This window comes from Geospiza fortis, unplaced genomic scaffold (genome assembly GCF_000277835.1).
Source record: "Geospiza fortis unplaced genomic scaffold, GeoFor_1.0 scaffold432, whole genome shotgun sequence".
In the NCBI taxonomy this organism is placed as follows: domain Eukaryota; kingdom Metazoa; phylum Chordata; class Aves; order Passeriformes; family Thraupidae; genus Geospiza; species Geospiza fortis.
In genome coordinates this window covers 1,466,061-1,480,523 of record NW_005054436.1, presented here as the reverse complement: position 1 = coordinate 1,480,523, position 14,463 = coordinate 1,466,061, and the positions used below count along the sequence as shown (strand labels likewise).

Genomic DNA, 14,463 nt, shown 5'->3' with positions numbered 1-14,463 from the left:
GGACCTGTGTGTGGGGTTCTTTTTGCAAAACAAAACAGTCGCATGCTGGACGCTAACCCCAAGCTTTACACTGTGTGTGATACGGCTGAACTGCTCCATAAGGCTCTGTCTTTAACTGCTCAAGGCACACCCTGCAAGTCGGTAAGTAAAAGCCTTTTACTCCCCTCCCTCCCATCCATCTATCTCCTTTTTTGAGCTTTCTCTTTTGTTTTCCCCCCTTTCCCTCTTTCTCTGTCTTTCCACGTCTCTGAGTATGCACGTCAGGGTCTGGCCATGGTGGTGGAGAGCTGAGGTTGTCCCAGAAGGTTCCTCCTGTCCCCACAGCAGGGTGTTGGGATGCAAAAGGAGTTCATGCCATAGTCCTGATTCCCTCCTTGTTATCCCCACAAAAATCTTGGAGTGCTTGGGCCAGCCTTATACCCAACCAGTGGCAGTGGGAGAAACCCAAACAACCAAAGAGCCTTTGTACAAAGACACTTTATCACCCAAATTATCACCCTCCCTGTGGGGGTAGCAGCCAGAAAAGCCCCTCCAAAAACCACCACAGTAGTTGATGTGGTCCCAGTTTGTCACTGTTCCCATGCTGGAACCTCCAACTTGTTCCATTTCTCCCCTGGCCCTGTCTGAGGAGCAGCTTGGAGGTGCTGGAGTGGGGCCATGGTCCTGCCTGGGGAGCTCTCCTGCTCCTGCCCTGGTGCATGGCTGGGGGCTGCTCCATGGCACGGGGCTCTGTGGTGTTCCCCACCCATCCTGGCACTTGGGATTTGCTTGGGAAGTGCAGGATTCTCAGCATGGCAGGAATCAGCATGGAGGCTGTGCTGGGAAAGGTTCCTCTTTACCCCACAGTGGGTGGTTGTGGGGGGTTTTCTTCCCCATGAGTGGGATTTGTGTTGTCTTTGCTTTTTGAAGCTGGAGTTGTTGAAGGGCTTTGTTGTGCTTGTTGGTTTCCTGCCCTCTTTTCTGGGGAGCATTAGGAATGAGTCTGAGTTTTGGTGCTTGCTGCTTTGCTGCATTACTGCTGGTGGATATTGGAAGCATCTTGGTGCTGCCCTGGTGATGGACTAGATTGCAAACACTTTAGGACTTTCTAGCCTGTTTGGGAATTTTAAGGTTTTTTTTTTGGTTTTGCTTTGTTTTTTTTTTAAACTGAGGCCTCCCTGAAACTCATGCAATGAGTGCTGGAAATGCTGGATTTTGATTTAATTCTTTTCCTTCTCTTTCTGTTCCAGGGCAATGAAGCCGTGGCAGGAGTGATCGATCTTGGCACGGTAGAAATCTTCCCTGTCTTTGGTGCCATGCAGAGAGGTCTTATAGATCAGGACACAGGCCTGGTCCTCCTGGAGGCCCAGGTGATCTCCTCTGACTTAGTTGTCCCAGAGACCAGTGAGAAACTCTCCTTGGAGGAAGCTCTGGCAAGAAACATCATTGATCTCAGGGCATTCCGGGTGCTGCAGGAACTGAAGGATGCTCTCCAGCGGGTGGAAGAAATCCGATGTGAAGGGAGGCAGCTCCTCCCCGTCGTTGCTGCCATAGAAGAGGGGAGGATCAGTGAGAGCGTTGGGCTGAAGATTCTTGAGGCTGAGCTCCTCACTGGGGGCTTTAAATTCCAGCAGGGCAGAATCAGCATGGAGACAGCAGTGCAAGGAAGGCTCCTTCCCCCCCAGCTCCACTCCAGGCTCCTGGCTCACCTGGAAGCTGGCAGGGATTTGATTGACCCCAACACTGCTGAGAAGATCAGTCTGCCTGAGCTCCTGGACAGGTGCATCATCCACCAAGAGACTGGGCTGAGGCTGCTCCCAGTCAAGCAGCTGGCGGGCGGGATGGTGAGCTTGAGGTCAGGCAGGGAGGTCAGCATCTTCCGTGCACTCCAGGAGGGGCTGATAGACAGGCAGGTGACCATCAGGCTGCTGGAAGCCCACCTCTTTGCTGGTGGCATTGTAGACCCCAGGACAGGACACAGGCTGACCGTGGATGAGGCTGTCAGGCATCATTTGATTGAGCAGGATTTGGCCTGCACGCTCCTGATCCGGCAGCTGCAGACTGGTGGCGTCGTGGACACCACCACGGGAGAGAGGCTGACCGTGGATGAAGCCCTGAGGAGGGGTTTGGTAGCTCCAAGGACTGCACTGCTGCTCCTGGAATCCCTGTGGTCCTTCATGGGGCTGCTGTGGCCAGAGACAGGGGAGATCATCCCTGTTGCAGATGCTTTGGAGCAGGGGATGCTCTCCACGGAGCTGATTGAGGAGGCTCTGAGCAAGAGGCAGCTCCTCCAGGCTGTTTTCATCCCAGAAACCACAGAGGTGGTGTCCTGGCAGAAGGCAGTGGAGCAGGGCATCCTGGAGAGAGACGTGGTCAAGGAGCTGAAGTCAACAGCTGTCCCTGATGTCCTGGCCAGCGTGCAGCTCTCTGGAGCTCCAAGCTGGAGCAGGCAGGGCCAGAGCTCCCCTGGAAGGAGCCCCACAGGTCAGGAGGAGCCTCTGCTGAGGAGTGCTGATGAAAGGCTGATGTTCCACTTGATGACCCACAGCTACATCAACATCCACGATGGCCAGAAGGTGCTCTTGGTGGATGCAGAGTTGAACAATCTCACTAAAGCTCTCATCCAAAGCCAAGAAAATGGATCCTGTGCACAGGTGTGGGAAGGCTTTGAGGAGACAGAGGAACGTGCAGCTCTTGAAAGCAAACCCTGCAATGGTTTGGCTTTGCAGCAGCTTGAGTTTCAATTTGCTCCCTCAAAAGGTGAAAGTGAGAAGATCCTACCACCCAGACCTGCTTTGGAGAATGGGGAGGTGGTGGTGGGACCTGAAAGTCTCCTCTTGGAGGATGCAGAGGATTTCCTGCATGTGGAAGAGCAGGAGCAGATTTCCACCGAACAGGAGACCATCAGGAGTGAAACTGATGCTGAATTTGGAAAAGAACAGGTGACTTTTACAACCAGGGATAAACATCAGGCAAAATTACTGATGCCAGAACCTCCCAGTGACCTTGACAGTGGATTAATCAGAGAAACAGAGGAAATAATGATTGGGGCAGAAGAAGAGTCCAAGCCTCCTGCAGCAGATGGAGTGGAAGGTCCTGAATATCAGAAGAGGGCGTTGGAAAGTGGGGCAGTGGTTGTGAAAAGTGAAATCTGCATAACAATGGGCGTTCCAGAAAGTAGAGACAGACTGAAAATGGTGGCAGAGAGGTCTCAGGGTGCGAGGGAGCCTGAACGAGAGGCAGAAGATGTGAGAGAGGTTTATTTGCTGAAGGAGGGAACAGTTGAAAATGGTGTGCTGGGAGGAGAGGAGGTTGTGCTCCCTGCACGTGGGGAGGCAGCACCAGCAGAGAGGCAAATCAAGGACATGGGAACTGTGCTGAAAGTGGAAGAAGGAGAGCGGGAAGAAGTGTTGGGTGATGAGGGCGTTGAGGAACCATCCCTGCCAGCCCCTGAGGAGCAGGAAGCAGAGGACACAGGAGAGCAGGAAGAAGTGTTGGGTGATGAGGGCGTTGAGGAACCATCCCTGCCAGCCCCTGAGGAGCAGGAAGCAGAGGACACTTTGGAAAAGCTCCTGGTGCAGCTCCAAAGTGGTGGCATCACCCATGAGCAGACGGGCAGGACCCTGCTGCTGGATGAGGCCGTGGCCTCTGGCGTGGTGTCTGGCCACACAGCCGTGAAACTCATGGAGAGGATGAAGATGTTCAGTGGCTTCTTTGACCCTCAGGCCTGTGAATCCTTGACCACTGAGGACGTGATTGAAGAAGGTCTGATGGATGAGGAGCTGCTCCAGAAGGTCCTCACGTCTGACAAAGCCATAAGTGGTGTCCTTGACCCGGGCAACAACTTTGTCTACTCCATCAAGGATGCTGCTGCCGTTGGCCTCCTGGACAAGGAGACAGCCATGAGGATCTTGGAAGGGCAGGTGGTTACTGGGGGGATTGTTGACTTGAAACGTGGCAAGAAAGTGTCAGTGACTTTGGCTTCAAATCTGGGCCTCATAGAGCCAACGAGTCGGGCAGAGCTGGTCAAGCTGGAGAAGGCTTCCAAGGGGAAAGGCACTGATGAGGTGACTAGGCAGAAGCTCATTAATTTGCAGGCTGAGACCAGTGGGATTGTGGATCCTGCAAGCAAACAGCCTTTGACTGTGGCAGAGTCTGTTGAAAAAGGGCTCCTGGAGAAGGAAAAAGCTTTTCAGCTCTTGACCAAGCAGGTGGCTGATGGAGGGATCATCCACCACGTGTCTGGGATGAGGCTTTCGGTGGACGACGCCATGAAACACGGTTTGATCGATCCAGATCTGTGCAAGGAGCTCAGGAAAGCTGAAAGTGTGGTCCTGCAGGGCTTTGTGCATCCAGCTACAAAGGAGAAGCTGCCCTTGCCCCAGGCAGTGTCACTGGGGCTCCTCAGCCCGGAATTCCAGAGGAAAGTGCAGGAAATCCAGGCTGAGAGTGGAAGCATCCTTGATCCAGCTTCTGGCCAGCGACTGGCGCTGAGTCAGGCGGTGCAAGAGGGCTTGGTGCCCCAGCAGGTGGTGGAGAAAGCCCTGTCATCCCCAGAAATGAGGGAAGGAATTGTGGACCCCGAGACCTGCAAGATCCTTCCCTACTCAGAGTTCCTCAAGAAGTGTAAAATCGACGTCGAATCCGGCCAGAGGTACCTGGAGGTCCATCCCTTCCAGGCCATCAGGGATGAGGTGACAGGGACCAAGCTGCCGTGTGCTGAGGCAGTGAGGCTGGGCAAGGTGGACCCCGTGCCCACGCTGAGGCTGCTGCAGGCACAGGCAGACAGTGGAGGGGTGGTGGAGGGCTCTGTCAGCCAGAGGCTGTCCCTGAGGGCAGCTGTGGAGCAGGGGATGCTGGATGAGGCCATGGCCAAAGTCATCGCCACCAACCAGCTCAGGGCTGGGGGCATTGTTGATGCCCCCGGTGGGAAAAGGTTGACTGTGAGGGAAGCTGTTGGAAAAGGACTGATCAGCCAAAAATTAGCTGCTGGTCTTCGGGACGTGCAAGTATCCGAGGAGAAAGTCGGTTCTGAGGTCTTCAAAGTAGAAAAAATGCAACTTTTGCAGGAAAAAATAGAAAAACTATCTCCAGAAGAGGAGGGTGACATCCTCCCTGCCAGGTCTGATGGTGCTGAGCCCAAAGCTCAGCCTAAAGCTGTGAGCTATGACACAGCTCAGAGTGCAGCTGCAGCCACTGAGAAATCCCCCAAAGCACGGACAGAAAGGAAATTAAAACCCCAGGAAGCTTCAGAGGGTGGTGTCCATCCCCAAGATGAACATCATCATCTTCATCACCCCCAGACAAAGGCTGAGGTGACTCCAGAGCACCCCTCAGTGCTGGGGACAGTGTCTCTCCCTGGAGAGGCAGTGGTGGCAGGGGCTGTGGAAAAACAGATCCCAAAAGGCATCTCCCAAATGAGAGCAGCCAAGGGCAAGGAGCTGAGGGAAGAAATGGATGGAAGGACAGAGAAAGTAGAGAGACTGGGCTTGGAGAAGGAGCAGTTGGGCACAGAGGTGCTTCACAAGGAGGAGGATGATGAGGAGAAGAGGAAGAGGAGAGAGTTTGTAAGTGCAGAGGGAGTTGCGGCAGGTGAGGAAGGTGCAGTGGTGACTCCTGGGCAAGGAGAGAGAGTGACCAGTGTGGTCCAGGAGACACCAGCAGCCCCGAGGGAATCTGTCAGTGAGGGCACAGGGAAGGGAGGGATGGGTCCTGCAGAGTCTGGAGAACCCCCCGAGCTTGGTGTTCCTGTGGGAGATGAGCTTGCAGGGAAAACAGCTGCCAAACACACAGGAAGAGAAACCTCTGGCACAGAAGGTGCCATTGATCAGGAAAGAACAAGTGAAACTGAGCTAAAACCTACCCAGAAAAAGAAAAGCAAGAAAAAGAAAGCGAAGCAGGGCAGCATTCCAGGAGACAGCGCCCAGCCAGAGAAACCCGCAGAGAAGCAGCTCCTTCCTTCTCTGGTTTCCCAAGAAATTCCAAGGAAAAAGGGTGAGGAGGAGCACTTTGTCTCCAGGGTGCCAGAGCCAGAACATGAATCCAGCACTGAGACTGCTGCTGGGTTGGCACGAGACACAGCCAAGCACAAGGGTGGAAAAGGGAAGAAAACAATTCCTGGGAAAGATGGAGAAACCCCCAGAGAGGATCAGGTGCTCCCTGAGCACGGGGAAACTCGAGAGGTGGTGAAAGGTGGGACCAAGGATGGTCAAGATTCCTTGGTGGCCCTGAGTCTGGAGGAAAGGATGGCTCAGGAAGACACCAGGGTGGAAACCACCCAGGATGTGCCCAGCACAGCCACCGTGGCACAGGAACTGCCCCACGACTTAATTATCAGAGAGGAACCCACAGAAATTCGGGAAACCTCCGCAGTCCTGGAGCTTGGAGAGGAGAAACAGCACGAGCAAAGAGCTGAGCTCCGAGCAGACCAAGGAGGAGCCCCTGCTCCCCCAAAACCCCAAGAGGAACCCTCCCAGGAGAGGAGCAAGCAGCCAGGCCCAGGCGAGCGGGGTTTGCTCTTACCTGTGATCGTGGAGGGCGAGCTGCTGGAAACCTCGAGGGAGTCCACGAGGCCGGCCCAGGTCAGTGAATATTTTTGCTATTTAGGCAGTTTTTCTGAGCTATTTGTGGATGTTTGGTGCTAAATCTGTCTGAGGTCTTCAGCACAGAGGGCAGCTGAAGCATGAGGAGTGGATGTTGCAGTATCAGCTGCAGTGGAATTGGCAAAGGAGCTGGTGATGAACAACTGGAAACACTCAGGGCTGAGCTGTGGCTCCTTTTGCTGGAGCATTACTGCTAAATGACTAACAAGTAAAACTCTTTTTTTTTTTTTTTGGCACTTTTGCTGCAACACCAAGAGATCTCTTGCCATTTATAAGCTTATGTTGGAAAAAGAACCATGTGTTTTATTTCTCCTGTAGTAAATCTTGTAGATAAGGCGGGCAAGTGGCGAGTCCATGAGCGGGAACGTTATTAACAAACTTCTCTTTTGGGGAAGAAAAAAAAAAAAGAATTTTATAGAACACTTTGTCTTCTTTTCTGCCTAAGTTTGAAGCTTTGATTTCCTGTCTGATTCTGCAGATCAAGTTCAGCAAGAAGATGTGTCTGGAGCACGACCAGAGGCTGATATCTTATCTCTCCATGCTCCGAGACATCGAGATGAGAATCAAACGTGTGCAGCCAGCAGAGCAGAATTTGGCAGCCCTGCACGACCTGAGGCAGCAAGCAGAGGTGAGTGAGGCTTGGCTGGTGTTAGACAGAGCTTTCCTCCCTCTCCCCACTTCCTGGACAGCCTTTGCACCCCTCCCTGCTTTTGGGAGTTTTGTCTCAGGTTTAACAGGCTTTTATATCAACCTCATCCCTCCTGCAACAGCCTGAGCTTGGCTGACAGGAATTTTACAGCCTGGAGAAAGGCAGGAGAGTGCTGGCAGCCGAGCAGGGCTGGAGAGTGGGATGGATTTTTCTAGACTGAGTGTTTGGAGGTGCCTCTCCAAAAGCCCTGCTGGGTTTTGGCAGCAGGGAGGTGAAGTCACCCTGTCGTGCTGTCTTTGTCTCAGGCTCTGGGCTCTGAGCTGCAGGAGCTGAGCTTCCCAGTGAATCAGGAGCTGGATGCTGTGCAGAGGATTGTGGCCAACCCCCCTGAAGAAGTCCCAGAGCAGTTACTGAAGGCTTTGGAGAAGGATGCCAAGAACCTCCAGAAGTCTCTGAGCTCTGCAAGTGAGGTCCTGCAGTCCCGGCTGCAAAACCTTCGTGGGGCTGCAGAAGCTGAAAAGGTAGAGCTGGCAACTGCCCCCTGCTGCCCCAAAAGCTTCCTAAAATTCCTCCTTTAAACCATGAATTTCTGCTTTTCAGGCGAAAATCCTGGCCCAGCACGAGGCTCTTGAGGGCAGGCTGCAGGAGCTGCTCAGCTGGGTCTCTGGCACCACGGAGTTGCTGGATGACAGAGATCTCCAGCAGGCCACCGATGGCAGCAGCTTGAGTCACTGCCTGCAGCACTACAAGGTAACCATGGCAATGCCCCTAATCCTGCAGCCTGATGAACTTGCTGCCCTCTGCACGGAGGAGAAGCTTTTTAATCCTGCTTCTCTCCCGGGGTTTGCCCTTAGCTTGTGCTGCAGCAGGAGCTGCTGTGCTGGGTGTTCTCTAAAGTCATTTATTTCCATAATACACAGCCTGGTGTGGTTGTTTGAAATGCTCCTGTGCAAGGGCGTGGTGGTGGCTGAGTGACCTGGGGAGATTCCTGTCAGGTTACATCCTCTGGGAAGCTGCTGCATCACACCTGCCCTGATCTCCATCACCTGTACGAGCAGCCCAGTCTCCTTATCCATCTTCTAGCCATAAAGATTGTTTTCAAGCTTAGTGGTGGCATCTTGGCATGGAAATCAGGGGATTGAAGGCTTAGAGAGCTGGTGGTGGCACATGGAGTCACTGTGGCCTGGTCTGAGTCATCTTCAGACCCAAGGGCAGCCCTACACATCCAAGAAACCTCTTGGTGAGGTGCCTCCAGCACCTGGTGCAGAGGGAAGTTGGAAAATCCCTGACGCTCTCACCTGTGACCGTCTCAGGTTGAGGGAAGAGACAAGGATCTGACTCCATGTTTCAGAAGGCTTGATTTATTATTTTATGATATATATTATATTAAAACTATACTAAAAGAATAGAAGAAAGGATTTCATCAGAAGTCTAGCTAAGAATAGAAAAAGAAAGAATGATAACAAAGGCTTGTGTCTCAGACAAAGAGTCCGAGCCAGCTGGACTGTGATTTGCCATTAATTCGAAACAACCACATGAGACCAGTCACAGATGCACCTGTTGCATTCCACAGCAGCAGATAATCAACGTTTACATTTTGTTCCTGAGGCCTCTCAGCTCCTCAGGAGGAAAAATCCTAAAGAAAGGATTTTTCATAAAAGATGTTGTGACATCTCCATGCTGAGTGCAGTTTTGGGAGAGTTTGGTGTTTCTGGAATATATTTCATGTGGCATGGGAAGCAGCACAACCCTGATCATTTTAGGGTCATTTTAGCTGTTTTTTTCTCTCCCACTCAGGAGCTGAAGGAGCCCCTTGCTGACACCAAGGCCGAGCTGGACGCCACTGCCTTCGACATCCAGCTCCTCATCTCGGAGCACGCGCAGGATTTAACCCCCCAGCAGAGCAGGCAGCTGCTGAGGCTGCTCAATGAGCTGCAGAAAGCCTTCAGGGACCTGTCAGAGCGTGTGACAGCACGGCTGGAGGTGCTGCAGCTCTGTCTCCAGCAAGCGGAGCAGACGGAGCAGGTGAAGGTTGTGAGACATCTCGATCTCCTTTGCTTGCTGAAGCTCTTCCCAGCCACAGAAACAGCACCTCCAGTTTGGGATTTCCCCTGCATGCCACTCCCAGTTCAGCAGTTCTCACTGCACATCACGAGCTTCCTCTAAAAGTCTTTCTTCTTCCTACCAGGCAGAAAGTTGCTTTGCTCCCAAAATGTGGAGCCCTGCTGAGATCTGGGCAGCAGCTCTCTGCTAGATATGGAATTGTTTGGGGCTGGGTGGAATAAACCCTGCAATCACCCCCAAAATCCCTGTGCACAAGGGCCACCACAGCCACCCAATGTCCTGTTTCCACTGCCCACATCAGGCATTGCTGTCCCAGGGAAACAGCTGGCAAGGACAAAAACAAGTCCTCAGATCTCTGAGCAGCACCCAGCACTGCATGGATCCTCTCATCCAAGACAGGATTAATGTGGTTTTTTTATTAACAATTGCTCTCTGTAACTCTTGCCTGTCCTCTCTGGAGTGTGTGTGTGTATTAACCAGTTTGCTTTGCCTTTTCAGATTGAGCCCATCCTAACCCAGGAAGAACTCGCTTTGCAGCTGAAGAGCTCTTAAGAAGGCTCTTTCAATTTGCTTCTGTTGTTTTCTCTTATGACTGGGAGAAACAGGCACAGTGTTTTGCACAAGTTTGTACATCACCTTGCTGAAAAAAACTCAGAAACCTTTTATCCCCCCCTGGCAGAGGGGGACAGGGGTGTCACAGGGACTCTCGGGTCACATCATGCTCAATTGCTCAAACAGGCGCTTCTGTGTTGTGCTCTGGCAGCAAAAAGAGGAGCTGGATCAGCTACAGAAACACTTTCCCTCTCCAGGGCTCCCTTTCCAACCCCAAACAATTGTTAAAATCCCTCATTTGGGGTTGTCTGGGGCTCCACAGTGGTGCTGCCTGTCCCAGGCCGTTGTTGCCTCTCATTCAATGAGTTTCTGCTGCAGTTTTAATGTTTGTAAAGTAGAATGGAAAAGGCACAGAAACTCGTGGCTGAGTTTTCCTGGCAGAGCAGTGCAGCTCCATCTTGCAGCTCAGAGAGAAACCTCCAATGGTGACAAAAGTGTCACCAGCTCAGCAGTGACCTCAGTGTGTCACCTTTTGCTGGACAGGGAGCACCCGGAGAGCCACAAAGTTTTCTGTGCTGCATCCTCCCCTCCAGGAACTGCTCCAGCTGTAACCTCACCTTGCCTTTCAGCAGCGTGAGAGGAGGTGCAGGGCTGGCCCTGACTGTGCCCTGTCCCCCTGTCCCCTTTGCTGTGCCCACAGACGCTGCAGGAGCAGCAGGCAGCCCGGGCACAGAGCCTGGCCGAGCTGAGCCGCTGGCTGGGCCAGGCTGAGGACACCCTGGCAGAGCAGCAGAGAGCAGAAGGGGACCTGCCTGCCCTCCAGCAGAGGCAAAGCGACGTTAAGGTCAGTGATATTTAAATTTTGGGGGGCAGGGGTGGAGAGGTTTCACCTCGGGAGTGCCCAGAGCCTCATGAATTCACCCACCCAGGAGCTGCAGAGGAGCATGCACAGCAGAGCCGCCTCCTTTGCTGGCGTCCTGAAGAGCACAGAGCAGTTTTTGGAGGAGAACAAGGCCAAGCTGGAGCCTGGGGAGCTGGCAGCACTGCAGCAGGACCTGCAGCGTGCCAAGGAGCAGTACCAGTCCCTGCAGGAGAGGACAGAGGTGGCCCAGAAGGAGCTGGAGAGTGCTGTGAGTGCTGCAGTGCAGCAGGAGACTGAGAAGGTAACGTGCCAGGGGCTGCAGAGCCTCCAGGCTTTGCTTGAGGGGGACCCTGAGGTCCTGGGAGCCCATCTGGGGGATGCAGCACAGAGCAATTTGTGGTTCCTTCCTGGGTGTTCTCTGGGTGAGGTTCCCCCCAGATATTTCTGTCATTAAATGCTTTGGGAGTTGCAGCCAGGGGTGAGCTGATTGTGGAGGGAGTGGGGGAGGAAAAGGTCCCTTACTCTACCTTTGGGGTGACCCCTAATGGATGAGGATTGTCAGTCACATCCCAGCCCTTTTGGGTTGTATGAGGATGAGGAATTCAATGCAGCAGCGAGGCTGAGATTTTTCACAGCTTTTCTGCACCTTCCAGAGAGCCACAAAGGGTCTGGAGGTGTCTCAGGCATTTGCTGAGGCTGGGAAACTCCTCAGTTTGGTTTCTTTTTTTCTCCTTCTGCTGATTTTTGTCTCCCTCCCCCGTGCAGCAGTCTGCTGAACATGCAAGAACTGGGTCATTCTTATCTGGAGCCCTTGTGCTTTCAGGTGAAAGCTGCCAAAGAGCTGGAGGAGAACAGCAGTAAGATCGATTCCCTTTTGAGCTGGGTGGCATCGCTGGAGCAGAAGGGAGAGCTCCCAGAGTACAGACCACACCCTGTCAGCCCAGGCACAGGAAAAAGCCCTGGGGATGTCCCTGATGGCCGCACTGTGGGAGCAGACAGTGCTGCTGAGAGCCTGGATGAGCACTACGAGAGGCTGAAGGTCAGCACTGACACCTTGTCCCCCCCAAAGCCTCCTGCCCCATGCCCTGTCCCTGCTGTTAGCTGGGTCTGAAACATGGGATTCTCCATGGGGCAAGCTCAGAAAGGCCCTGCAGGAGATGCAGGATGTGTGGTGGGCGTGTGCCCACCCACAAGGTGTAATCAGGGTCCAGCAGGTGCCCATGATGGCCACAGAAGGGGTCACTCTGTACTCCTGTAGCCCAACCCGGGACGTTCCCAGTTTTCCCCACCCTGCTGATGCTTTGTCACAGAATCATGAAAATAATTGGCATGGAAAGGACCTTAAAGATCATCCTGTTCCTCTCCCACCTTCCACTAGACCAGGCTGCTCCACTGTGCCCTTTAACCCTTCCAGTGCTGGCCCAGCCACAGCTGCAGAGGGGAGCAGAGCCCCTCAGCGCCGAGCTCACCTTGACCCCTGCATCTTTCAGGCGCAGCACCAGGAGCTGCTGTCGCAGCAGCAGGACATCATCCTGGCCACGCAGGCAGCACAGGCTTTCCTGGACAAGCAGGGGCCCAGCCTGGCTGGGGAGGAGCAGGAGAGGCTGCGGGCACAGCTGGCACAGCTGCGGGAGCGGTACCCGGCCTCGCTGGCGCGCGCTGAGGCGCAGCTGAAACGGGCGCAGCTCCTGAGGGAGGAGCTCCAGAAGTTCCTGCAGGACCACGGGGAGTTCCAGGCCTGGCTGGAGCAGGCAGAGCAGGAGCTGCAGGGGATGTACAAGGGGGACAGTGACCCCGCCTCCCTCAGGCAGCTGCTGCGGCGCCAGGGCAGCTTCGCGGAGGATGTGATCTCCCACAAGGGTGACCTGCGCTTCGTCACCATGTCGGGGGAGAAGTTTCTGGATGGGGATGCTGGGGATGCTGAATCCCAGCTGGTGATGTCCAGGAGCGTGGTCAAGAGCAAGCTGGAGGATGCCACGCAGAGATACACCGCGCTGCACTCCAAGGTATGGGAAGGGCTGGGAGCTCTTTCCCTCCCAGGCAGGGAGGGATATTTGTCCCAGCTGCCAGGACATTTATAGATTGTAGGACAAGGACTGTCTTCTTCAGGGCTTGGGCAACACCCTTGTCTTGCTGTCGGTCTGCATGTCACCCTTAGTAATTCATTTAGCCTCTGGCAAGATTGATTTTTTTTAATTGCTTTTTCTTTCTTGCTGATTCCTGTTCCTTTTCCCACGGGCTGCTCAGCATTTGTGTGCATCCCTGTCACCTCTCGTTGCTCCTTTGCAGTGCTCCAAGCTGGGCTCCCACCTGAACACCTTGCTGGATCACTACCAGCAGTTCCAGGAGGTGGCAGAGTCTCTCAGGACGTGGCTGCAGGAGAGTGAAGCTGCCCTGGGGAAGCTGCTCTCAGAAACGGTTTCCTCAGATCTGGCCGTGCTGCAGGAGCAGCTCGCCAGCACCAAGGTACACTTGGGGGATTTCCTAGGGAGTGCTGGAGCCTGGATGGGAATTTGGCTGCTCTGAGCAGTCAGCAGCAGGGAGACTTGACCCATTTGTGGTTTTTTTGCTGGTTGAGGGCAAAGATGCACCTGCAGATGTAGCAGGTTCTGTGCTGCAGTTCAGGTGGGTCAAACTTCTGGGAGAGGTGCTTAGGGGCTGCAGTCACCCCAGAGGGACATAAAGAGGGACATTCCTCCCCCATGAGGGTGCCAGAGCACTGGGACAGCCCAAACCCTCTGATCCAGCTCTGTGTGGAGGTAGATTTTTCCCATAATTTCTTAACAATTCAGTGATGAATTGCAGAGGATCCCTCAGAGGGTGAAAAAGGAGCCCTGAGCTCCATGAGTGTGGCAATCCCACCTGGGACCCATCTCTGATTTTGGCTCGCCTTGTGTGCAAACAGCAACTGCAGGGGGACCTGGCTGAGCACCAGGTGCCAGTGGAGAAGCTCCAGAAAGCAGCTCGGACCCTGCTGGACATCCAAGGGGAGCCAGCCCCAGACCACGGCCACATCCAGGAAACAACAGGTACAGAGCAAAGCAGCTGTCAGTGCCGCCAGGGAGGGCTGGGGAGGGTGGGGACAAGCCAAAAATAAATCACTTTTTTGGAGGAATTTGAAGGTAATCTCATGGCAGTGTGTCCTCAGGGTTTGCACGTGGGGAGGGATGTGGCCACTTGTGTTGCATCCCCCATCTCACTGCTGAGTTTGGGGACAGAGATTTGTCATCACTGAGAGTTTTGGGGAGCCAAAGGTGACCCTGGCTGCTCTCTGGGCACTTGGAGCTCTGTGCCACTGGGTGTCCTCTGTGCTGAACCCTGCAGATGCCATCATGAGCAGCTCCCAGAGCCTCTCCCAGCAGATGTCCGAGCGCTCGGACCTGCTGCAGAAATCCATTGCCCAGTCCCAGAGCGTGCAGGAGAGCCTGGAGAGCCTCCTCCAGTCCGTGGCTGAGATTGAGAAGAGCCTGGAGAAGGATCAGCCAGCTGTGCTCACCTCTGCCTCCATCCAGGACTCGCTTGCCACGAGTGTGGTAAGGCTGGGCCCGGCTCCCTCACCCCAAACACCCCAGAGCAGCAGCTGCACCATGCAGGGGTAACTGCTGAGTGCTGAAAGCACAAAAAAAACCTTAAAAAGGAATATGAGCAGAACTATTTTATTTTAATTTTAATTTTATTTTATTTTACTTTAATTTTTATTTGACTTTTTATTTTTACTTTTATTTTATTTTTATTTTATTTTAAGTTTTTATTTT

The 14,463-nt window shown here is 53.7% G+C and overlaps 1 protein-coding gene across 1 annotated transcript in view; it reads left to right on the top strand.

Annotated features, from left to right (window-relative positions):
* The window catches only part of MACF1 (microtubule actin crosslinking factor 1), a 137,932-nt gene that overhangs the window by 60,772 nt on the left and 62,697 nt on the right, over nt 1-14,463 (top strand). Inside the window, exons 36-42 of the mRNA XM_031062038.1 lie at nt 10,547-10,690; nt 10,776-11,009; nt 11,532-11,747; nt 12,199-12,714; nt 12,998-13,174; nt 13,614-13,737; nt 14,033-14,241. Of these exons, the coding sequence (XP_030917898.1) occupies nt 10,547-10,690; nt 10,776-11,009; nt 11,532-11,747; nt 12,199-12,714; nt 12,998-13,174; nt 13,614-13,737; nt 14,033-14,241 (1,620 nt within the window). The remainder of the gene's footprint in view (nt 1-10,546; nt 10,691-10,775; nt 11,010-11,531; nt 11,748-12,198; nt 12,715-12,997; nt 13,175-13,613; nt 13,738-14,032; nt 14,242-14,463) is intronic.